The 24,981-nt window shown below is 48.9% G+C and overlaps 2 protein-coding genes across 3 annotated transcripts in view; one reads left to right on the top strand and one right to left on the bottom strand.

Moving 5' to 3' along the window:
• VAV1 (vav guanine nucleotide exchange factor 1) overlaps positions 1–11,398 on the bottom strand; it is a gene marked incomplete at its 5' end in the record, with an annotated part of 61,904 nt that extends 50,506 nt beyond the window's left edge. The window contains one exon of one of the 2 annotated variants that reach the window (XM_080673899.1): positions 11,122–11,398. In XM_080673899.1, coding sequence (XP_080530025.1) covers positions 11,122–11,325 — 204 coding nt within the window. The remainder of the gene's footprint in view (positions 1–11,121) is intronic. The other variant, XM_080673900.1, reaches the window with a different exon arrangement.
• A 3,660-nt stretch (positions 11,399–15,058) lies between these two features.
• SH2D3A (SH2 domain containing 3A) lies at positions 15,059–24,979 on the top strand. Its single transcript, XM_080671702.1, has 10 exons — positions 15,059–15,152; positions 17,678–17,814; positions 19,408–19,757; positions 20,093–20,169; positions 21,615–22,093; positions 22,213–22,328; positions 22,471–22,645; positions 22,727–22,838; positions 23,271–23,456; positions 24,066–24,979. Exons 2-10 carry the CDS (start codon positions 17,746–17,748, stop codon positions 24,224–24,226), a joined length of 1,725 nt encoding a protein of 574 aa, XP_080527828.1. The 5' UTR covers positions 15,059–15,152; positions 17,678–17,745; the 3' UTR covers positions 24,227–24,979.
• The last annotated feature ends 2 nt before the right edge of the window (positions 24,980–24,981 follow it).

The raw sequence follows: 24,981 nt of genomic DNA, 5'->3' as shown, positions 1-24,981 counted from the left end.
AATGCCTATGAGGTGGGTGGTGTTATCATTATTATTATTATTGTTGTTATTATTATTACTGTTAACAACATCATTTTCCCCATTTTACAGATGAGAAAACTTAGACCCTTGCCCAAAGGCACATAACTAGGAACTCGTAGAGGCGGATTGATCCTAGGCGATCCATACTCACCCACCACTAACCAACTACCACTAACCAACAATCAGTAAGCACTCAGCAAGTGCCTATTACATCAGGGCTCAATCAGCAAACTCTTTCTGTAGAGCCAGAGAGTAATTTTTTTGGCTTTGCAGGTCATAGGGTCTCTGTTGTGACTATCCGGGTAGCAAAAGCAGCTAAGGACAATATGTCAGCAGATGGGTGACCGTGTATCAACTCAATTTTGTTTACAAAAAGAGGCAGGAAGCCACAGGTTCTGGTGTGCTGACCCCTGTATTAAATGAGTGATGAATGATGAATGAATAAGTAGAATGCTTAATAAGTATTTATTGAGCACCTACTTACATTCTGGGCGCTGGAGATATAGTTGTGAACCAAACAGACAAAACACCTTGCCCTGACATTCCCGTGGGAGATGCAGATAATAAGCAAATAAGTAAAAACTATGATAGGTCAGAGGGTGCTAAGTGCTATGGAGAAAAATTAAACAAGGAAGAGAATGAGAATTGTATATGTGAATGGAGGGTAAAGGGGTGGAAGCCAGGGAAGATCTCTCTGATGGGAAACCGGAAGGAGGTAAGAGAACAATCACAGTGTATATCTGAGAGAAGAGGGATCCATGAAGCAAGAACAGCACATGCAAAAGCCCTGAGGCTAGATTAGCTTATACCTGGTGTTCTAGGAACAGTGAGGAGGCCCGCATGGCTGGAGTAGAAAGGAGTGAGGGGGAGAGAGGGAGGAGATGCGGGCTGAGAGGTAAATCTGGGTCATGGTGAGGACTTTGTATTTCACTCCAAGAGCAATGGGGAGCCATGGGAGGGGTGGGAGAGAGGAGGGACAGGGTTTTCCTGGCTCCTCTGTGAAAGCCCTGAAGAGTAACATTTCCCAGTATCAGGCCCAGGATGAGGTCAGTGAACAGAACAGAATGGAATGGAAAAGAAGGAACAGCATCCAATGTTGGCTCTCCCAGGCTACAGACCTGTTGAGATGAAGTCTTCCAACCAACACAGCCCAACCCACGCAGGCCATTTGTCCCTAACTGAATCCTTCCCCACAGCTTTGTTTCAGGTCCTCCTCATTCCTCACCCTACCAAGCTTGCCAGCGAAACAGCTCCGTCCAGACCCGCTCCTTCCAGATCTCTGAAGCCAGCTAGGTTCACCTTGGGCTTCTTGGGGGCAGTCACTTCTCTATCTCCACCCAACCCATTTCCTTGGCCATTGGCTTCCAGCTGAACTGCCTTCCCAGCTGCTCTTGCAGTTGGATGGGACCTTGTGAGCGAGTTCTAGCCAATGGAACAAGGACGGAGGTGATGGTGCCCCTTCTGGGACTGCCCAGTAAAGCCTCCCGTGGTTTCCTTTCTCACACTCCTTCCTTGCCCTCTGAGTAGAGAGGACTCCAAGGCTGTAGGGAGGATGGGGCCATGAGACGGAAGCAGCTGGGGTCATAGAAAAACTGTAAAGAAGGACCATCTCCTCAACCCCCCACTTGATCCAAACTGGATTATTATGTGAGCAACAAGTAAATTCTTACTGTCATTGAAGCGATGCAACTTGTCACAGGAACTACCCTCACATACTCTGACTATTCCACATCCTACAGCCAACTCAGACCTACTGAAATCAAATTAACCAAAAGAGTGACTCCCGTTAATTTAGCACTTGCTGTATGTCAATTGCCTTGATAGGAATTTAACTTACCTTACCACATTTAGTCCTCACACAACCCTGAGATAAAGGTCCTATCCACATCCCTGTTTTATAGATAAGACAGGGCTCAGATAGGTTAAGTAATTTTTGTCTCCAAGATCACAAAGCTAGTAAGTACCTGACTTGAAATTCAAACCAGCCTAATACAGTGGAGCCTGGCTTCTCAAATGTCTTCCATCTCAAGCAATTTGCTTCTCAAGCTGGCAACCCTTTAAAAAAAAAGTGTGTGTATATATATATAATATATCTATATCTATCTATCTATCTATCTATCTATCTATCTATATATATATAATACATTATATATATATATATATATATATATATATATATATATATATATATATATACTAGAGGCCTGTTGCACGATATTCGTGCAAGAATAGGCCTTTCCTAAGAAACATATGAAAACATGCTCAAAGTCACTAATTATCCGAGAGATGCAAATCAAAATGACAATGCAGTACCATCTCACACCTGTCAGAATGGCTATCATCAACAAATCAATAAAAGACAAGTGTTGTCAAGGATGCAGAGAAAAAGGAACCCTCGTGCACTGCTGGTGGGAATGCAGACTGGTGCAGCCACTGTGGAGAACAGTATGGAGTTTCCTCAAAAAACTGAAAATGGAACTCCCATTTGACCCAGTGGTCCCACTTCTAGGAATATATCCCAAGAAGCTAGAAACATCAATCAGAAAGGATATATGCACCCTTATGTTCATAGCAGCACAATTTACCATAGCTAAGATTTGGAAACAGCCTATGTGCCCATCAGCAGATGAGTGGATTAAAAAGCTGTGGTGCATCTACACAATGGAATACTATGCCGCACTAAAAAAGAAGGAATTCCTATCATTTGCAACAACATGGATGGAACTGGAGAGCATATGCTAAGTGAATAAGTCAGTCAGAGAAAGATAAATATCACATGATCTCACTCATCTATGGGAAATAATGAACAACATAAACTGATGAACAAAAACAGATCCAGAGACAGGGCAGCATCGATCAGACCATCAAACCTCGGAGGGAAGGTAGGGGAGGGTGGGGGTAAGGGGGAGAGATCAACCAAAGGACTTGTATGCATGCATATAAGCCTAGCCAATGGACACAGACCCAGGGGGATGGGGGCGGGGGGTTGGGAAGGTAATGGGGGGATGAGGACAAATATGTAACACCTTAATCAATAAAGAAATTAAAATGCAAAAAAAAAAAAAGAATAGGCCTGCCTTCCCCTGGCTTTGCTCCCGGCTGCCCGGGAGGCTGAAAGTCCTTGCTCCCAGCCGGAGCACCGTTCCTGTAGCTCCCTCTGCCGCCGCCCCTTCCCCTCATAGCAGGCGTCCCGCCCCTCCTGGCCGCTCCACGCCTGCATATGCAAATTAACCTTCCATTTTTATCGGGTTAATTTGCATACACACTCCTGATTGGCCGTGGGCATAGCAGAGGTATGGTCAATTTACATGTTTGTCTATTATTAGGTAAGATATATACACTAGAGGCCCAATGCATGAAATTCATGCAAGGGGCTTGGCCCTCACACCCCCGGATTCGTCCAGAGGGTCACTCAGCTGTCCAGTCTAATTAGCAATTATGCTTTTATTATTATAGATATATATGTATATACATATATTTTTTATTGATTTCAGAAAGGAAGGGCGAGGGAGAGAGAGATAGAAACATTTATGATGAGAGAGAATCATCGATTGGCTGCCTCCCGCACAACGGATTGAGCCCGCAGCCTGGGCATTTGCCCTGACCGGGAACTGAACCATGACCTCCCGGTTTCCAGGTTGACACTCAAACACTGAGCCACTCCAGCTGGGCCTGACAACCCTTTCATGCTCATACCTGCATGACGAGTAACACATCTCTCAGGTGACAAACAAAGGAGAGAATGCGCAAATATGAGTCAGTTCACCGCTGTTAAAATCTCAGGATATTGTGCTGTGAATATTTTTGTGTTTCTTTGCTTTTGTTGCTGTTTATAATTATTGTAAATTTTTCTTTTTTTTACTCTACATTTCCTTTCCTTTTTGTTAAATTTTCATTTACATTTCATGTCCTTTCTGTTTTTAAAGTGTTTATAGGTTAAACAGTACAATAGACACGTACTGTATATAAGAGGTTAAAACAGGGAATCATTTGGGGTCTGGAACAGATTAATTCAATTTACATTTTTTCTAATGGGAAAAAATGATTCGGTTTTCGAACAGTCTTCCGGAACAAATTAAGTTCGAGAAAAAAGGTTCTGCTGTATATAAAGAGCCATGGAAAATCAATAAGAAAAAACGGTCAACAGTACTGGAAGAAAAAAAATAATGGGCATGTGATATGAACAAATAATTCACTGAGAGAAAATAAAAATAGCTCTTAAACATAAGAAAAGAGGATCAACCTCACTCAGAAAAAGAGATATAAATTGAGCCATAATGAGCTCCATTTATCCCCCAAGTAGCAACCCCAAAAGTGTGACAACAGAACAGTCTGTTAGCAAGGCCACAGAGAACAAGCATGCTTATGCATTGAAATCAGGGAAGATCTCTCTGATAAGAAAGATCTTACCAGATCTTTCCAGAGTAATTGGAACAATCCATATGGGAACAATCCCACATAGAGAACAATTTCCCCATATCCAAAACACACACTCATTCACTTTGAGTCAACAGACCCTTCTGATAACTTATCCTATGGATAGACTTGCCCGTGTGTAAGGCTGCCACAGGAACATTTACATGTAGCCAGAACCTTTTCTAGGTTCTTTGCGGCGACTTGTTTATCCCTCACAACAATGCCTTAAGATGGGAGTGTTTACCGCCCGTTTTACAGATGACGAAACTGAAGCACAGAGAGGTTAAGTAACTTGTCCAAGGTCACAGAGTACAGGAGCGGAAAATGAATCATGGACGAGATTACTGATCGCAGATTACTGTTCTAAGCTTGTTAGAACAAATGCCAAGTGTCCATGGATGAAATAGAGGTAGTTTAGAGAAATCATTGAATATAAGGATCCTGGGGCCAGGCTGCCTGGGTTCAAGTCCCCGACTCTGCCACTTTCAAATTGGGTGCCCTGGAGCAAGTTACTTAACATCTATGTGCCTCAGTTTCTCCAAACGAAAAAGGAGGATAATAATACTTTCTACCTCACCAATTGTTGTGGGAATTAAACGAGTTACTAGTGATGTATAGAAAGCATTTATACCAGGTATCAGTGAGCTTTTCCTGCAAAGATCTGGAGAGTAAATACCTTCAGCTCCTCAGGCCAGACAGTCTCTGTCGCAACTATTCAACTCTGTAGTTGTAGCTGGAAATCAGCCATATACAGTACATAAATGAATGTGCATGGCTGTGGGCCAATAAAACTTTATTTATAGAAATATACTGAGGACACATTCAGCCCTCTGATTGTAGTTTGCTGTCCTCTGGTTTAAGCTAAAACCTGACACATACCCAATATAAGCGGTTTGTTAAATAAATGAATTATCAGGAACATCATATAGCCGTTTTCGGAAAGGAATGAGGACAATCTCTATGTATTGATTTGGTAAAATTCCCAAGATGATTATTAAACTGAGGAATGCAGGGTATAAAGCAGTGGATAGTATATTCTATTGTTCATGTGAAGGGAGGAGTGTAATAAGTAAGAACATGAATTCTTTTTTGCTTATATTAGCATAAAGAAATTCTGGAAGGACATACAGTCAACTTTTAAAAAGTGTACTAGGGTTCCCTTTTCTCCACATCCTGGCCAGCACTTGTCATTTGTTGATTTGTTGATGGTAGCCATTCTGACAGGTGTGAGGTGTTACCTCATTGTCCTTTTCATTTGCATCTCTCGGATGATTAGTGACTTTGAGCAGTTTTTCATATGTCCCTTGGCCATCTGTATGTCCCCTTTGGAGAAGTGTCTATTTAGGTCCTTTGCCCATCTTTTAATTGGGTTGTTTGTCTTCCTTTTGTTAAGTTGTATGAGTTCCTTATATATTTTGGATATTAACCCTTTATAAGATGTATCATTGCAAATATGTTCTTCCACAAAAGGGATTTGTGTTTTGTTGATGGTCCCTTTTGCTGTGCAGAAGCTTTTTATTTTGATGTAGTCCCATTTGTTTATTTTCTCCTTAGTTTCCTTTGCCCTAGCAGATGTATCTGTAAACATATTGCTAGGAGAGAAGTCTAAGATTTTTCTACCTATGGTTTCTTCTAGGATTTTTATGTGTCCCGGCTTCCATTTAAGTCTTTTATCCATTTTGAATTTATTCTTGTGTATGGTGTAAGTTGGTGATCCAGTTTCAGGTTTTTTGCATGTATCTGTTCAATTTTCCCAACACCATTTATTGAAGAGACTGTCTTGACTCTGTTGGATGCTCTTGCCTCCTCTGTCAAATATTAATTGAGCGTAATGGCTTAGGTCGATTTCTGAGGTGTCTATTCTGTCCCACTGATCTAGATGCCTGTTCTTGTGCCAGCACCAGGCTGTTTTGATTGGTGGCTTTGTAGTATAACTTGAAATCTGGTATTGTGATTCCTCCAACTTTGTTCTTTCTCAAGATTTCTGTGGCATTTCTGGGTATTTTTTGGTTCCATATAAATTTTTGGAGTGTTTGTTCTAGATCTGTGAAATATGCTATTAGTATTATAATAGGGATTGCATTGAATCTAGATTGCTTTGGGTAGTATGGACATTTTAATGATGTTAATTCTACCAATCCATGAACACGGTAAAGGGAACCCTATACACTGCTGGTGGGAATGCAGACTGGTGCAGCCATGATGGCAAACAGTATGGAGTTTCCTCAAAAAATTAATTATGGAACTGCCATTTGACCCAGTGATCCCACTTCTAGGAATACATTCTTAGAAACACCATTCAGAAAGAATGTAGGCACCCCTATGTTCATAGCAGCACAATTTACAATAGCTAAGATCTGGAAACAAGTGCCCATCAGTAGATGAGTGGATAAAAAAGCTGTGGTACATTTACACCATGGAATACTATGCAGCAGTAAAAAAAAGAAGGATCTCTTATGCTTTGAGACAGCATGGAGGGACCTGGAGAGTATTCTGCTAAGGGAAATAAGCCAGTCAGAGAAAGACAAGTATCACATGATCTCACTCATATATGGAATCTAAAGAACAAAATAAACTGATAAACAAAATAGATCCAGAGACATAGAAGCATGGAACAGACTGTTGAACCTCAGATGGAAGGTGGGGGTGGGTGGGTAGGAAGAAGTTAACCAAAGAGCTTGTATGCATATATTCATAACCCATAGACACCGACAATAGTGTGATGAAGGCCAGGGGTGGGGCACAGGTACAGATTAGAAGGGGTCAATGGGGGAAAAGGGGACATCTGTAATACTTTCAACAATAAAGGTTTTTTTTAAGTGAATAAACCTTAAAAAAATGTAGTCACTTATGGGGGAAGGTAGGAACTGGGTATGTGTGGGTATCTGAGGGACAGGACAAGAAGTTAAATTTTCCCCTGTATGTCTTTTTATGCATTTTAATACTTGAATGATATGGATGCATTATTTAACCAAGCTCTTAAATAATCTAAAGATTCTATTGGACTCTCTGTCCCCTGGCACAGGCTTCTTCTTAACCTCAGCACTGCTGACATTGGGGGCAGGATAATTCTCTGTTGTGTGTGGCATCTGTGGGCTGTTGAACAGCATCCCTGGCCTCTATCCACTAGATGCCAGCAGCATCTCCTAAATGGGGGGCAAGCCCTAGCCGGTTTGGCTCAGTGGATAGAGTGTTGGCCTGCGGACTGAAGGGTCTCAGGTTCGATTCTGGTCAAGGGCACATGTCCCGGCTGCGGGCTCGATTCCCAGTAGGGGGGCATGCAGGAGGCAGCTGATCAATGATTCTCTTATCATTGATGTTTCTATCTCTTCCTCTCCCTTCCTCTCTGAAATCAATAAAAATAAATAAAAACTAAAAATAAATAAAAATAAAAGGGGGTCAAAATGGCTGCGGTTGAGAACTACTACCCTAACCCAATTCCTACCTGTGTGTTATGCTGCCCTCCCTCCCGCTACCTCACATCCTTTCTAAAAAGGCTTTTTGGGGAGGGTTTATCAGGTATCAGACACTGCTATAGTAAGTAGTACTGAAATATCCTAAGAAGCCACCCCTAAAACAGTGACATTTTAATTTACAGTTCACCGAGGGGAAACCAAGGCTCAGGGAGGAAAGCCAGGAAGTGGTGGCACCAGCACTTGAACCCATGTCTGGCTCCTCCAAGCCACCGCCCCCAGCCCACCCCCCTGTTCTAACCCTCCTGCCCTCTCCCTGTTCTGCTTCTGCCAGTGGCACCAGCATTCACTGAGCTGGGGACCTTGACATCATCTTGGCCCCAGAGCCTGTCCCCACCCCAAGTCTAATCAGCTCCCATGTCCTGGTGGATCTTTCCCACAATGACTGTCACATTCATCTCTTCCTCTTCACGCACTTAGCCTTAAAGTTTCATCTCTGCAGCCCAGAATGTGGAGTCTCAGAGAAAGAGTTGGGGTGAGCTTCAGTGGCAGAGCGTTGGGTTTGTCTGGTCATTTTGGCAGCTTATGATAGTAGCATCCATTCTCTCTGGGCCTCAGATCTGAGGGACCTCCCCGCTTGAAGATTCCCTCCAATCAGACCTCACCCACGAACCATTTCCACCAGCCAGGCCACTCTCTGCCCTGCAGTGCAGCACAGCCTATGTGGGCATTCACCCCTTCTGACCCCAGGGCCTTTGCACTGGCAGCACCCCCTAGCAGAAGCACTGTTTCCCCAGATCTATATGGCTCATTCATTCCCTCACTTTCCCCAGGTCTCTGCTCAAATGTCACCTTATCAGTGAGGCGTCCCAGACGCCCTATTCAAAAGTGCAGCTTGATCCTCCTGGGTCCCCTTTCCTGCTTTGTTTTTTCCGGAGTACATACTACCTCCTGACAATTTATATTTCCTTCCTTATTTGCTCACCGTCAGTCTCTCCCACTAGAATGCAGGCTCCACAACAACAGGGGTTTGTGTGTGTCCTGTTCTCACTGTCTTGGCCCCAAGAAGAAGGCTGGCATACATTGTAATTGCTGCCAAATGACTGAATGTTTAAATATGGTCTTCCCACCCTCTCCCCTGGAAACAACTGAGAAAAAGCAGAAGAACTAGGAAAAGAAAATGAGAGAACCTGGGAAGCACCCCAATTCCAGCCTCCACACCTTTATTTGTGCCGTAGACCCTCCCTCCCCCACACCCTTCCCTTTTCTCCCTCTGCCCTTCTCCATCCATGGTCCTGCCTTCCATCTGTTAACAGACAGGGACATGCAAACCTAGAGAGGTTGTTCTTTTGGCACCTCCCTCTGGCTTAATGTTTTAGCTTCCCACACTCATCCCCATCATCCCCACCACCAACGAGGCATGGGGCTGAGCTCTGAAGGGAGGCAAAATGAGCAGGGGCAGGAAGGTGCAGAGCTCCCACACAGAAAGGATCAGGGAATACACCTGCACAGACTGGAGCCTGGCACAGGTGGGTGCAGGGAGCCAGAGCAATGAGAAAGCTCCTATTCACTCTTCAAAACCCAGTACAAATGTCTCCTCTTGGAGAAAGCCAGACTCCCTCAGGCAATGTCTTGCCTTTGCTACAAGACCCCCAGCCCAGATATTTGTCCCTCCACCACCGTCCTGACAACAAGGGGCTGCAGATGTCTGGGTCCGTCTCCCCGAGTCTGGGAGCACCTTGAGGGTCAGGCCTGGGCCTGGGTTCATGGCATTGCCCAGAACATAGAAATAGGATGGTCCCTGGAGTCCCTGCAGCTGCTCTCCTAAACATTAATGCCACATCCCCTTGCTTTTCATCAGAGAGCAAGCTTTAGGCAAGCTGCATGCATAAGGGTGGAAGTTCATCCTTATGTCTACCCACTTCGCCATTAGCTGCTATTAAGCCTCACTGGGGACCTTGCCTCCCTGCTGATCTGAGGCCTGACAGGTCATAGAGCTACTTCCTCATGTGCTGGAAGGAGACAAGCAAATGTAGGCAATTTCAGGATGGCAGGTGTCAAGAAGGGCTGGCCATGGGGGAGGGGTTCTCTAGAGCTCTCATTCCATCAAGAAATCCTGCCTGGGCTAGGAAAGGGGGACCACCCACCTCTCCACCCATGGCTCTGTCCCCAGGAAATGCCCCTAAGGATCCCCATGGCCCATTCCCAGAGCAGTCACTTCCCCTCCCCCCACCTGCACATGGCAGGTCAAACCAGAGAGGAGGCTACAGAGGCCCCAACTGCCCCCCCACCCCCACCCCCAGCCTACAGCTCCTATGGACAAAGCTTTCATCCAGGCATAGAGACTAAAGGCTGGCCTATGGGTCCCTGTGGACCTCCATGGCGGGTGGGGCACCTCCAGCCCCCACCCAGCAGCATACACCACTTCCACCCAGCACCCAAGCAGCCATAGAGAACCAGAGGAGGTGCTACAGAGAGAGCATCCAGTCCTGTTACCTCCCCCACCCAACCGCATTCAAATAGGGACTTGAATGTGTTTCCTGAGCCGGGGGCGGTCACAGTCAAATCTGCCTCCTTCTGGACCCTTAGCCTTCACAGAAATTGCTACCGAGAAAGAGGAGCTATTCCTAGGCTCCCAAACCCCAGAACTCACTCTCGGGTGCTCAGGACCTGGTCCTGCCTCAATGTCCCCCAGGAGATGGAGGAAGCTAGGAAGAGCAGAACCCTGGGTCACAGGCCCCCATCTGCCCCAGGCCCAGGCAGGAAGCCAAGGGGAAGGAGATGTGAGGGGAAGGAAGGGGCCCAGGGGCCCGGAGGAGGAGACACATGTGGGGAAGGAGGCCCCTCCCCCGTAGCCAGAATCTGGGGGTGGGGGGGAGGGGGGTCTAAGAAAACCTTAGGCACCCTGTTGGCCAACTGGGGATTTCTAGGCACCCCCTCAAGACTCCCAGAGGATGGCACCTGGGGCCTTGAACCCCAATGAAGTCGGCCTGGGGCTTAGGAGCAGCTAACCCCCAGCTTGCCAGTTCTCAGCCTAAAGTTGGGCTCATTCTGTGCCTACAAATGCATTCCTGCTAATCTTTGGTGGGTCAACCCAGAATTTCAGTGTTACCATCCACACCACCCCCCTTTCCACACCCCCCCTCCCCTAAGCCAGCCGCGGAGTTGACATATACCCCCTGCAGTGCCAGCCCAGAGGCACAGCACACTAACCCAGCCTGGAATGCCCCCCACTTCCAACCCTGGGCCCGGCAGCTCGCGGTGGGCTCACCTGGGACATCTGGGGACGCAGGTTGACCTCGCGTAAGTTGATGGCGTGGGGCAGCAGGTTGTTAAGCAGCTGGCAGAGAAGGACCCCATCCCGAAGGGCCTGCGCCAGCTCGCACACCTGGGCCCCGTCCCAGGTCACGCGGTGGCTGGGCGGCAGCACCCGGCACTGGATCAGCCAGTGGGTACACTGTCGCCACAGCTCCATGGCGGCTGCTTCCCCGCCCGGCCCGCGCACCCTCGCAGCCTCCGCTGCCCGCCTGCCTGTGCTACTAGCTACCACTTCCTCTTCTTTGCCTGTAACTGTCGCGGGGAGAGGGGGTGGAGGAGGAGGAGCCGTAGGGGGTGGCGACGGGGGTAGCACCTGCAGGCCAGCCCCGCCTCGCCCAGCCCCTTCCTCCCCGGACCTCTCTTTCCCCCACCAACACAACACCTGGGCACCTGGGAGGTGGTCAGGCCAACAGATTGAGGCTGGCTGCCTTTCTCCATACCCAACCCTTGAGCAGTAACACCTCAAAGTACTCAAAATCCGCCCTCTGCTCACCCCTCCCCGTCTCTGCCTCCACCCTGGTCCAGCCCCATCATCACTATCCTGGACCAGTCTAGTCTCCTCCGCCCAGGTCCCTGGACTCTCGCCCTCTTCCTCCGCAGTCTATCTTCCCCACAACGGCCAGAGGGCGCCTGGGATCACCTGAGTCAAGTCGGGTGTCCCTCCTCCTGTCACATACCTTCCTCTTTGGGGTAAAAGTCCTTCATGCAACCCACAAGGCCCTATATGACCTGCCCTCCCTAAACTCCCCCTGCCCTCAACCCCTCCACACCCCTTTCTCTCACTTGCCACACAGGCCTCCTGCTGTTCCTCCAACAGCCAGGCCTTGTCCAGCCCCAGGACCTTTGCACATGCTCCTCCCCTGCTTTAGGCAACTTCATAGCTAGTTCCCTCACCACCTAAAGTTTTTGCTCAATGTCACCTTTTCATGAAGTCTTCCCAAACCACCCTATTTTGAGTCACAGCCTTTCATCCCACCCGATCATACCCTATCCCTACTTTAAGCCCTGATCAATCATCAAACCTGAAATATATTTATTTTATTTCTAAATATATTTTTATTCATTTCAGAGAGGAATAAAGAGGGAGAGAGAGAGAAATAGAAACATCAATGATGATCGGCTGCCTCCTGCATGCCCCACACTGGGGATGGAGCCCGAAACCGAGCATGTGCCCGACTGGGAATCCAACCGTGACCTCCGGTTTCATAGGTTGCCGCTCAACCACTGAGCCATGCCGGCTGAGCTATACTTATTTCTTTACTATCTATTTAGAAAATTGTCTTTTGTGTGCTGCCGGACCCCCCTCCCCACCCCAGCACCTGGCACATATACATGCTCCATAAATATTTGTTGAATGAGAATAAGCAAAAAAATAAGTGGTTAAAGCTCTGTTGACACCACCTCTGACATTTATCCCCAGTCCATCCATGTATCCCCATGGTCACTATCATCTCTCTCCTATAGGCTTCACTCGTGTGGTTCGTTGACACGTTTAGCAAACACTCACTGTCTTCGTAGCCCTTACCACGTGAAATCATCTTGTCTATGCGGTCTCTCGCCACACTAGGTTGTGAGTCGCCTCCCCTCCCCGACTCAATTTCCCTAAACCCCCCTTGCATTTTTAAAATTCTTGTAACCATTAGGGGGCGCTATGCTCCTTCCCTGGACATATCAAAATTAGGCGGGGGTGGGGGTGTTAAGGAAAAGATACTCCCCTGAGCCCCTCCTGAGCCCCTCTTCCACATGAGGGCGGGGAGGGCAGCGCATCCTGGAAATTTTTAGCTTTGTGATCTTACAAGCACCAAAATGTTTCATCTCCAAACATCCTTCGCTCTCTATGCGTCATTTTCCTCATCTGTAAGATGGGTTAGAGTTTGGAATTACGGTAGGCATCAGAGATGGGGGTGGGGGGGGGGGTGCCAAGACCAAAGCGAGGAAGACAGGATGGCCTGCCGGGGCTCCGCGTTGGAATCCACCACTCACAAACCGGCTCCGTTTCTGCATCTGGAAAATGGGAGTGATGAAAGTAGTACCTACCGTGTTCAGTGGCCTAGGATCAGTGGTCGGCAAACTCATTAGTCAACAGAGCCAAATATCAACAGTACAACGATTGAAATTTCTTTTGAGAGCCAAATTTTTTAAACTTAAACTTCTTCTAACGCCACTTCTTCAAAATAGACTCGCCCAGGCCGTGGTATTTTGTGGAAGAGCCACACTCAAGGGGCCAAAGAGCCGCATGTGGCTCGCGAGCCGCAGTTTGCCGACCACGGGCTAGGTGAAAATGAACGCGTTGAGGCCCGTTAAGCAAGCAGTACCGTCCTGGCATACAGCCAGTGCTCAAAAACTGGTAGCTGCGACCACCGCTTTTTCCTTCCTTCCTCCCTCCCTCCTTCCATCCCTCCATAAACGTGGCTGGAGCTTCTCTCTGTTATTCCCGATCCCCCACCTTTCTCATGTTTGTCTCCAGGCATCACGATGGAAGATCCACCACCTCCTTCCCCCCACCTGAATGTCCACCCCCCCACCATGTCTCTTCCGAGTCTAGCTCCGTCGTGCTGTCACTGGGGGAGGCAGTCGTGTTTCCCCGTATCTCTCCACAAAACCCAGCACTCAGCTGGGGTTTCACTCCCGGAAACCCAAGGGGGCGGTCTCGAGGAAGTGCACCCTTCCACGTCACAGCTGCCGCCACCCCACGCCGAGGGAGAAAACTCATAGCGGCCGCCCCGCCCCTTCCCGGAACCCTGAGGAGCGAGAGAGACACCCCCTCCCGCGTCCCGAAGGGCCAGGGATACTTAGGGCCAGCCCGAGGGTAATAGAGGAGCCCAATTCTCAGAAGGGGGACTGAGGGCGTCCGACAGGTGTGTGGGCGTGGCCAGTCAGAGGAGGGCGGGGCGATGCTAGGGACGGGCCGGCTTTAGGAAGAGCGGAGTTTCCCAAGCTGGTGTGGTCTATGAAGGAGGCACGGTATTATTCAAAGAGGGCGTGGTTAGTGCAAAGAAAGGTTCTAAGGGGGCGGGACGGGAACCAGGGGGCGGGGGGAAAGCCTAGGAGACTCCAGTTGGAGGCGGGGTCCGAAAGGGGCGGGGTCTTAAGGGCCAGGGCCTGGTGATTGGGCTGGGCTCTCACCTGGCCCGGTAGAAGGGGCCCGGAACCGTAGAACCTCAGACTTGAGTCCGGCCCCAGCCTCTTGGGAGCTCCGTAGGTTCCGACTCAGGTGAGTGAAGGGCCCCGGGCGGATCTAGGACCAGGGGATTATTCGGGTGAGGAGTCCTCTCTTTTCCAGGTGGGGTCACCTGCACGCAAGGAGGATCTAGGTGTCTGTCCACGCGCGTCCGCAGAGGTAGAATGGGTCGCCGAATGCCTGATTGGATCGCTGTGCGTCATGCGTGTCCGTGTACCTGGGTGTGCTCCTCTAAACGTGTTTCCTTTGCAACACGGAGATCCTCACTGCTTTCACTTTTGCCTGACATCTTTTTAAACCACAAACCAGATTGTGCCCCTCCCTCTCTTAAAACCCTTCCTATTCCATCCCACTGAGCTGAAAGTTTGGGGTCCACCAATTCCTGCATTGTCTCACCCCAGCCGACCTCACTGGCTTAGCTCCACTTAGCTCCTTGCTCATTGCATTCCAGCCACACTGGTCTCCTAAATAATATCAAATGTAAAAAGCAAGCTCCATCTTCCCTCTGCATTTGCTGTACCCCTGCACCTGAATGGCTGTTTCTCCAAATCTTTGCATAGCTATCTCCTTCTCTTTCCTGAAGTCTCAGCTCCAATGTCACCTTCTGGGAGAGACCTTCCTGACTACACTATTTAAAGCAGGCTGCCCCCTCGGGCCATCTTACCACGTCTCCCTCCTTTAACATCTTCATTGATTACGCTTAGAATTTATTCTTATTTTGTTGTGTGTCTTGTTCAGCAGACGGTCAAGAGTGAAGGCAGGTCTCTATCATCACTGTATTTCCAGGTCTAGAACAGCACAAAGTAAGTGCTCAGCCAGTTGATGATTGTTCAATGTCAAGTTTGTCCATCTGTGTCCATGTGTCTGTGTGCTGGTGGCTGCTCCCTGTGATGTGTACACATGTATATGGTCTATAGGCCATGAATACCCCCTCCCTCCTTTCCCCCTGTTTGCCCCTACCTCACCTCCTCTCCTGATTCTGCCCCCTTCATCTCTCCCCTGCCCAAATATCCAGAAATTATTCCCAAAGACACAGGGCAGGAGGATGACTTAGCCTATGGCTGACCTGTGCCCACCTTGAGCTTTCCCCCAACTAACCAGAATTTTGTCAGTGAGCTACCTCAATGCCCACTAAGGGGGACATGAGACAGAGGAACCTGGAGTTGGGGGACTCTTAAGACAGAGGCTAGGCCTGGGCCAGGAGACAAACAGGAAGTGCACAGGCATCCAAGAAACACACCTGGTGTTCAGGTATGTGTCGCCTAGAGCCAGCTCCTGGCCCTGCTCCCCACCCCTAAAGTCACCTAGGGCTGGTCTGTGAACTTCCTGCCCTTTTCAGGCCCTCAGCCAGGTTGACTCATGATGTAAGAATCCTGGTGCTGTTTTTCTGCAGACCCTGACCAGGCCACGAAGACCCTGTGGGGTGGAGAGAGTGACCTCTTGTTTCACTCATACCCAGGGCGGGTTTTCACCACCAGATACTTGAGACAGGTCTGCATGATAATCAAGGGAGTCCCAAAGTATTTGAGCCCTAAATTTGACAATAATAATAATAATAGTGAAATGTATCGGCTCCAAAATTGCATTTGCTGACATTTCAACATCCTTAAATGTGGTGTTACATTGGAAAGCCATGCATAGGTTAGATTTTCTTACATCCTACAAATCCTTTTGTGTGCACAAGGATTGCTTAGAAGCTATGAACATTAGTAAATTAAATTACCTTTGGCCTGGAATGTTCTTTCACTCTGAGAACCACAAGGCTTGTTCCCTCAAAATCATTCCAGTTGTACTGACTGAGACCTTCCCAGGCCACCCAATGGAAAATCTGAACTCCACCACTAGGATCTTGGCTCTCTCTGACCCATCTGCACGTTCATCTACTTTATTTTATATATATATATATATATATATATATATATATATATATATATATATATATATATTTGACTTCAGAGAGGAAGGAAGAGGGAGAGAGGAACAGAAACATCAATGATGAGAGAGAATCATTGAACGGCTGCCTCCTGCATGCTCCCTACTGGAGGTAGAGCCTGAACCCTGGCATGTGCCCTGACCTAAAATTGAACCGTAACCTGTTTCCTAGGTTGACACTCAACCACTGAGCCATGCCCGCTGGGCTATTTATTTTCTTAATCGCTCTCTCCCACACTAGACTGGCAATGGTCTCGTTTGTTTTGTTTACTGCTGGGTCTCTAGCACCTGGAACAGCGCTTGGCACACAGTGGGTGCCACATAAATATTGGTTTGAGTAAATTAGTTCATTAAATTTCTATAACATGGATCATTATGTCATCTGCATAAAATGCCACTCTATTTTAAAGCAGTGCATAGATCTTCTCCCTTTGCAAAATCCCAGTGAATGCATGGCTGTTTCCATGAAATCACAGCCAATTCTAAATTAAAGTGATTCATAGCCTGATTTTATATGTACCAACAATTGACCCTGGAACAACATGGGCTTAAACTGCACGGGTCCACTTATATGCAGATCATTTTATTTATGCAGATTATTTTCAGTAAATTCTCTAAATGTATTTTCTCTTCCTTATGATTTTCTTAATAACATTTTCTGTTCTGTAGCCTATTTTATTGTAAGAAGATAGTATATAATACATATAACATACAAAATATGTGTAATTGACTATGTTATCAGTGAGACTTCTGGTCAATCATAGGGTATTAGTAGTTATGTTTTGGGGGAGTCAAAAGTTATGAACAGATTTTCTACTGTGTAGGGGTCAGTGCTCCTAACCCTTGTATTGCTCAAGGGTCAACTGTAATCTGGCATATATCTATACCTACATCTATATCTAGATCTATATTGCTGATATATATATGTGTGTGTGTGTGTGTATGTGTGTGTGTGTTTGTGTGTGTGTACATATATATATAATCTGACTATGATTAACTTGTTTAATTTATAATATTATATATGTATGTAATATATATATATATACATACACACACACACACACACACACACATATACACAGAGAGAGAAAAAAAATGCATTTTAAGGTTTGATAGGATATGGGCTGCTGTCTCCAAAACTAAGAGGAACACAAAAACAAATAAAAAAACAACAACATAAAAAAACCAACTGTGCTTGCTTCGGCAGCACATATACTAAAATTAGAACAATACAGAGAAGATTAGCATGGCCCCTGCACAAGGATGACACGCAAATTCATGAAGCGTTCCATATTAAAAACACACACACACACAAAAAAAAACAAAAAACTAAGAGGAGCATAGAAAGGCTGACTCAGCCACTCAGGAAGCAGGAATAATTATTCCCATTTTACAGATGTGGAAGACTGAGGCCTGTTGAAAGTGCAGAGCTCAGCCCCAACATTCATTGCCCCCAAAAGCTTCATGCAGGTGCCACAGAATGGAGAGGACTTGGCCAGCCAACCCTGGTACCACGGCCTCCTGTCCCGCCAGGTACTATCTCCTGCAGGCCCTCAGCACCATGTGATGGGGAGCCTCTCCTGCCCATGACCTGCCGGAGACTCCTAGACCCTAGATGTGGGATTTAGGATCAAGTGCTGTTGGAAGAGGTGGCTGGGGGACTGGGGATTATCTTGAAGCTTGGTTGGTGTGGCACATCACTCCTTATATTTAAATTATCACTTTCTTTGGGATGGTGTTGAGGATGGTAATGGAGATTGAAAAAGGTCCTAGCTCCCTCAAAGCACCCCTTGGCTCTGGTTGTCTCCCTCTTTCTCTGGGTCCCGGGCACCTGTAGCCACCAGGGCCCCATCTTCCTCTCAATTCAAGGCTCCCTGCTCTCATCTTCAATTCAGGTGTCACTTTCAGGAGTCCTAGGACCCTGGGCATCCAATCAAATCATGAGAGGCAGTATAGCTAGTTGTTAGAACCCCACACTCCAGAGTCAGACATCCTGGGATTAAATCCCAGCCCTACAACTTACATTCTGTGTGACCTAGCCTAAGGTATTTAAATTTTGGGGATAATAGTACCTACCATTTAACTTTGGTAAAGGATTAATTGAGTTCATACGTTTTACACCTAAAGCAGCAACTGGCGTCCACTAGGGCTACACATGTGTCCACTGCATATATTATTCAGTCCCCAGCCCCTATCACCAACTCCGCTTTGCCTCTCTGGTGTCAGAGCCCTCAGCCCCTGTTTATTTTCACACTAGTCATAAGACAGCTTGAAATGTTTATACAGGATTTATGGGTCACACACTGGAAGAATCCAAATAATGGCTTATTTTGAAGTCATATTTGCAAAGTAAGCCAGTACAGTATATTTACTCAGATTAGAAGCAGTGCCAGTCAACATCAGCTAGCAACTATAACAAACCCTTCCAAGATGTCACTGGCTAAACACAATACACAGTTAGGGCTTGTTCGTGTCACAGTCCAAGGTGGTTGAGGAGTGAGGATGTGGAGCTCCAGAAATCAGTCAGGACCTTTCTATCTTGTGGCTCAGCCTTACCCCAGGGCTTTGGTGACATCAGCTGACAAATACGTGACAGAACCGTAGGATTTAAAAATATTTTTTAAAATATATATTTTTTATTGACTTTAGAGAGAGGAGGAGAGAGGGAGAGAGAGAGAAACATCAATGTTTCACATCCATGGGTTGCCTCCTGCACGCCAGCACACTGGACAGGGGATCCAACCTGAAAACTGGGTATGTGCCCTGGCAGGGAATCAAACCAGCGACTTTTTGTTGCACTAGATAACACTCAACCAACTAAGCCACACTGGCCAGAGCAGAACCGGTAGGATTTTGCAGGAGGGTTTTTATGGGCCAAATGTGGATACGCCCCACTGTACTTCTGCTCTCATCCTATTGGTCAGATCTTGTCACATGATAGCTCTAAGTGCAAGGGAGCCTGGGAAATGTAGTCCAGAGGTGTGCCCATGAGAAAAGGGTAAATGGTTTGGTACAAAACTACCCAGTCTCTGGGATGGCTTTTTTTTTGGGTAGGGGTGCTGAGGTACCATGAACTATTGATCTGGGCTCATACCTAAACCCCCTGCTCCCTGTTCTCCATCCCAGAAGGCAGAGGCTCTTCTTCAGCAAGATGGTGACTTCTTGGTTCGTGCGTCTAGAACCTGTGGGGACCACCCTGTGATCTCCTGCCGCTGGCGGGGCTCTGCCCTACACTTTGAGGTGCTTCGTGTGGCCTTGCGTCCCCGGCCAGGCCGGCCCACAGCCCTCTATCAGCTGGAGGATGAGCGTTTCCCAAGCCTGCCTGCCCTGATTCGCAGCTATGTGAATGGCCAGCGTCCACTGACCCTGGCTACAGGGGCTGTGGCCTCCAGGCCGGTGATGCGGCAAGGGCCTATTCAACGCAGCTTTAGTGAGGACACCCTCCTAGACAGCCTGTCTCGGATAGAGCTACTCAGGTACTCACAGGCTTCCGACCTTCCTGGTGCCACCCAAGTGTCACCTTGGAACTATTGACACTGGGGGCAGATCATTCTTGGTTGGGGGAGGTGGGGTTGTCCTGTGCTTTATAGGATGGTGAGCAGCATCCCTGGTTTCTATCGACTAGATGCCAGTAAAATCCTCCCCACCCCAGTCCCTAGTTGTGACAAACAAAAAGTGTCTCCTGACGTTGCCACCTGGGGGTAGAGCACCCTGGTTGAGATCCAATGGTCCTAAGTAGGTGTTTGGGGCATTGGTGGGGGTGGCCCTGCTTAGGCTGGGACTTCACATCTATCTCATCTCTGTCCCCCAGGGCTAGGAAGTGGAGTGACAGTCAGCCTGCAGGTTTGGAACATGTGGGATGGTCAAGAGAAGGCCACTCTGAACCAGGTGAGAGTCTGCCAGACAGCCCATGGCTCAGAAATCTCTTTGCCCCTCATCCCTTGAGTGATCTTGGGCAGGTGACTTAATCTTTTGGGAAATGGGGACACTGATACTCTCAAAGTGGTTAAAAAACACATAGGAACTTCGTAGGTGCTTAAAATGTGGCTTTACAATTCTTCTAAGAAACCCTATGTGTTCTGACCATGGCTGGCCTCCCTAATAACTCTGCCACATGTCCTCACTCCAGTCACACAATCTTCCTTTCAGTTGCTAGAACATTTCAAATTTGTTCCTGCCTTAGGGCCTTTGCATTAATTATTCTTGCCCATTCCCCTAATCTTTTTCTGACTCCTTCACACCTGCCATGAGTTCTTCAAAACAGTTTACCCTAATCATCCTACCTAAAGGAGGTCTCCTCCTCCCTCATGCCCAGTCTGCCTCGTCTGCCCTGTCCATCCCCCATCCCATTCAACAGGAGCCCTCTCTGTGTACCAGGCACTGTATTAGGTGCTGAGATACATCGATGAATGAAAAAGACAAAGATTTCTGCCCTAGTGAAGCTAACATCCTGTTAGAGGAAGACAGACCAAGAACAACAAAATAAGTCAATTATATATGATTTGGGGTAAAAATTAAAAGTACAACAGTGTAGGGGAGACTTTAAATAGTAGTCAGGAAAGGCCCCGTGGAGAAAGATTTTGAGAACATAAAGAAAGGAAAGATGTAGATAACTGGGGGCTGAGAGTGGCCTAGGGAGAAGGAACAGCAAGTGCAAAGGTCCTGGGGTCAGAACAAGAGTTTGAACTATTCATTCAACCAAAAGGAGGTGAGTGTAGCTGAAGCAGTGGGAGAGAGGGGAGAGTCAGAGAGAGATCTGGGGCTCAGATTTTGCGAGCTTTTGGGGCTACTGTGAGGACTTTGGCTGGTATTCAGAGTGAGCTAGGAATTGTGGGAAGTTGTTAAGCCCCTATAACAAGGTCTATTAAAATGCTTTGTAAGTACAGAATCTCCCAGAAGTCTGGGTGCACTTTTAAGTTCTAATAACCTTGGAACTCAACATGCCACACACTTAACCAAATACATCATTTGAAGGTTTGATAAATTACATTGCTTTGATGTTTATGTAGTTTTGTGAATTTTGATTAATATGTTTTTATTTTAATTTTGTAACGTCAGTGCTTTACCATCTTCAGTCAGAGGGGCAAAAACCAAAGGATTCAGATTTAAAATGTGGTATTCAGAATTCGCAAAACTATTTAAGTGTCAAATAAAGTTTATTTTCAAACCATTGGTAAGTGTGTAGCGTTTATACTGGAGAATTTGTTAAAAGTTCAAAGCCACACCAAGATAGGTAGGGATGCCCGGGTATTGACTGAATGAGTGGATGAACCAGGACCCACCCAATTATCTTCTCTGTGTTCCTCCTGCACCCCCTCTTGTATAACCCCCAGGAGCCTCCACTGTGCCCACACTTGCCCTGTCTTGCATGGGTAGTGATTCTGAGTTGCTGAAGACCCCGGCTCCCCTGGGATCCATTGCTGACAGCCTCAGTGCCTCAGATGGGCAGCTTCATGCCAAGGCGCCAACCAAGCCACCTCGAACGTCCTCACTGGTGCTGCCTGATGCCTCTGAACAACCCCCAACTTACTGTGAGCTGGTGCTCCGAGTGCCCAGCGCCCAGGGAACACCCCCTGGCCACCAATGCCCAGAGCCAGAAGCCCCATGGTGGGAGGCCCAGGAGGAGGAGGAGGAGAAATGTTTTGCAAGACCACAGGCAGACATCTCTTTCTGCCACCCCGGCAAATCCTCTGGCCTTCTGGGCCCCCAGAATCGGCCCCTGGAGCCCAAAGTCCTGCATACTCTCCGTGGCCTGTTCCTGGAGCACCATCCTGGGAGCACTGCCCTCCACCTGCTATTGGCAGACTGCCAGGTGAATCACATACCAGATCCCTTCTCCCTAGGCAGGGTCGAGGCCCAACAGTACCTCACATCCATATACTCACTCTGTTCACCTGTCCTCCCCACGCCCCCTTAACTCCCTACTCCCAGGCTGCTGGCCTGCTGGGAGTGACCAAGGCTCAGCGGGATGCCATGGGGGTTGCCTCTGGCCTGGAGCTGCTCACACTTCCCCATGGCCATCGCTTGAGGTCAGAACTGCTGGAAAGGTGAGCCAGCCACCTGGAATTCCCACGATCTCCAAATCTACCTACTCAGGGAGGGGGGTGGGCAATGCCACCTCCCGTCCTTCCTCACCCCCAAATACAAACCTCCCCACTGCCCCCAGACCCTTGCCCTCTGCCTCCACAGGCACGAGGTGCTGGTGCTGGCCGGTGCGCTGGCGGTGCTGGGCTGCACGGGGCCGCTGGAGGAGCGCACAGCCGCCCTGAGGGGCCTGGTGGAACTCGCACTGGCGCTACGGCCTGGGGCGGCGGGGGACCTGCCCGGACTGGCCGCAGTCATGGGCGTCCTGCTCATGCCCCAGGTGCATGGGGTGCAGGGATGGGGTGGAAGCCCGAGTGCAGGTGATGGGGAAGAGGAGGCATGCTCAAGATTTTTACCCCAGGTGTCACGGCTGGAACAAACGTGGCGCCAGCTCCGAAGGAGCCACACCGAGGCCGCAGTGGCTTTCGAGCAGGAGCTGAAGCCGCTAATGCGGGCGCTGGATGAGGGCGCCGGTGAGTGGCATCATTTGGAGTTGCGCGCCAATTCAAACTCAGAATCCTAACCCAGTCCTAGGCCAAGTCGCGGTTTCGGTCGTTAGCCCCGCCCCTTCACCCCAGGCCTTGCCCCCTTCGCCCCTAGGCCCTACCTTCCACTCTAACTGGGCCTTGGATCCAATCCCTAGGCCCCGCCCTCACTGTGCCCTAGGCCCCGCCCCTTTACCTAAGCTCTGCCTTCTGCACCCTATTAGTCCTGGCCCCAGCCCTTAGGCCCCGCGCCTGCTTTAAACCACGCCTTTGACTCAATCTAGCTCTGCTAGGCTCAAGCCTGCTGACCCAAGTCCTGCTGGTTACTTTAGTCCTAGGGTGCCTGGCCCAATGTCCCACCCTCTTCACCCTAGGCCCTGCCCCCTGTCCAAGGCCCGCTCCAGACCCTTCTCCCCACAGGACCCTGCGACCCTGGCGAGGTGGCGCTGCCTCACGTGGCCCCCGCGGTGCGCCTGCTGGAAGGCGAGGAACTCCCTGGGCCGCTAGACGAGAGTTGTGAGCAGTTGCTGCGCACCCTGCAGGGGGCGCGTCAAATGGCCCAGGACGCACCCAAGTTCCGCAAGGCCGCGGCCCAGCGTCTGCAAGGTGAGTGCCCCCTCTGCGCTGGGCTGCCAGAGGGTCCTGACCTTAGGAACAACCCGCATGCTCTAACCTGGTGCCCCCAAACCGTGCCAGGGACCATAGTCTCCCACCACGCCTCCCAAAGTCTCACCCAAATTGGGACAGCTCCTCTCAGGGGCCCCCAAGCCAGCTCTGCAACCAGCAGTGATGACAGGAATTGCCCTACACTCAAAGGGGGTGGCCCCGCCCCCCGCCACACCCACGGGTCCCACTGCCACCCATCCCAATTTCCAAGTTTGTCTCACAGGGTGGCCCAGGACCCCAAATCTTGACCCTGGGGCGGCTCCATCTCCAGGCACAGCCTCTGAGGTGGGGCCCCTAGCAGCTCAAACTAGGAACAGAGTGTCATCCCCATGCACCCAGGCTGAGCTCACCTCCACTAATCAATCCCCTCAGCCACGCCCTCTTCCCCTTCCCCCGCCCCCACCAACCCCACCTAACTGTCCAGAGTTCTTGGGGCAGAGTTCCTCCAAGGCCCTGCTGGGTCAAAGTCCCCAGGAGAAAAGGCAGATATGAGGAGGGGCAATGTAGGTCCCTGGGCCCCACCCCTAGTGCACCTGGCCCTTCCTCCAGGATTCCGGCCGAATCCTGACCTGCAGGAGGCCCTGACCACTAACTTCCTGCGGAGGCTGCTCTGGGGGAGCCGGGGTGAGGGGGCTCCGAGGGACAGTCGTCTGGAGAAGTTCCAGCAGGTCCTCAGTGTCCTGTCACTGCGCCTGGAGCCTGACTGCTGAGAGTGCAGACCCCCTTCTTCACACTGGGATGCTCAGACTTCTGGTGACCCCAGCAGGACACCTAGGAAATCATCCCAGTTTGCTCACAGAGCCAAACATGGTGAGGACCCACACCCTGGCTTGCAGAAGGGGGGGCAGGTTTGCAAGAGCCCACCCTGTCCCCTAAAAATATACAGGGATCCTGGGGTGAGGGGCAGCCTCCTCCTCCCCCCCCCCATCCCCCCCCCCCCCAGGAGAAGACCCAGGCCTGTGGAGGCCCTGGCTGCCCTCTCCTGGCCCCACCCCCACACATATCCTACAAATGGTGAATGTGTAGCTTCTAATGATAAGAGAACTTGAAGCTCTGTGAGAGGCCAGAGTTCAAATGCCTCTCAAAAAGTTGTGACTGCCAGCAGATTGCTTGGCTTCTTTGTGCCTGCCTTCAACATAAAGTGAGCCTGTGCTTTCTAGGCGTTATTATGGGAATTAAAGCTCAATATTTACATGAGATAATGGGTGGAGAATGCTTGGCACACAGTAGGTGCTCAATAAATGCTACCTGTTCTCAGGAAGTTGCCATGAACATGGAAGGGATGTTTGCCACCCTTTCTCCCTACATTGGTCGCAGACAAGGGCCTAATTCTCAGGAACAGAGTGTGTCCAAAGTGTGCCCAAATTCCCCTTCCCTTCCTCATTTCCTGTGTGGCCTGTAAAGAGGGTGGCATTTGAATATCCAACCCCAGTATCTAAATCTCCTAATAAAGCATGGAATCCAA

The sequence above is a fragment of the Plecotus auritus genome (genome assembly GCF_963455305.1).
Source record: "Plecotus auritus genome assembly, chromosome: 6".
NCBI classification, from domain to species: domain Eukaryota; kingdom Metazoa; phylum Chordata; class Mammalia; order Chiroptera; family Vespertilionidae; genus Plecotus; species Plecotus auritus.
The sequence above is the reverse complement of the archived record's forward strand: the minus strand, read 5'-3'. Positions and strand labels throughout refer to the sequence as shown.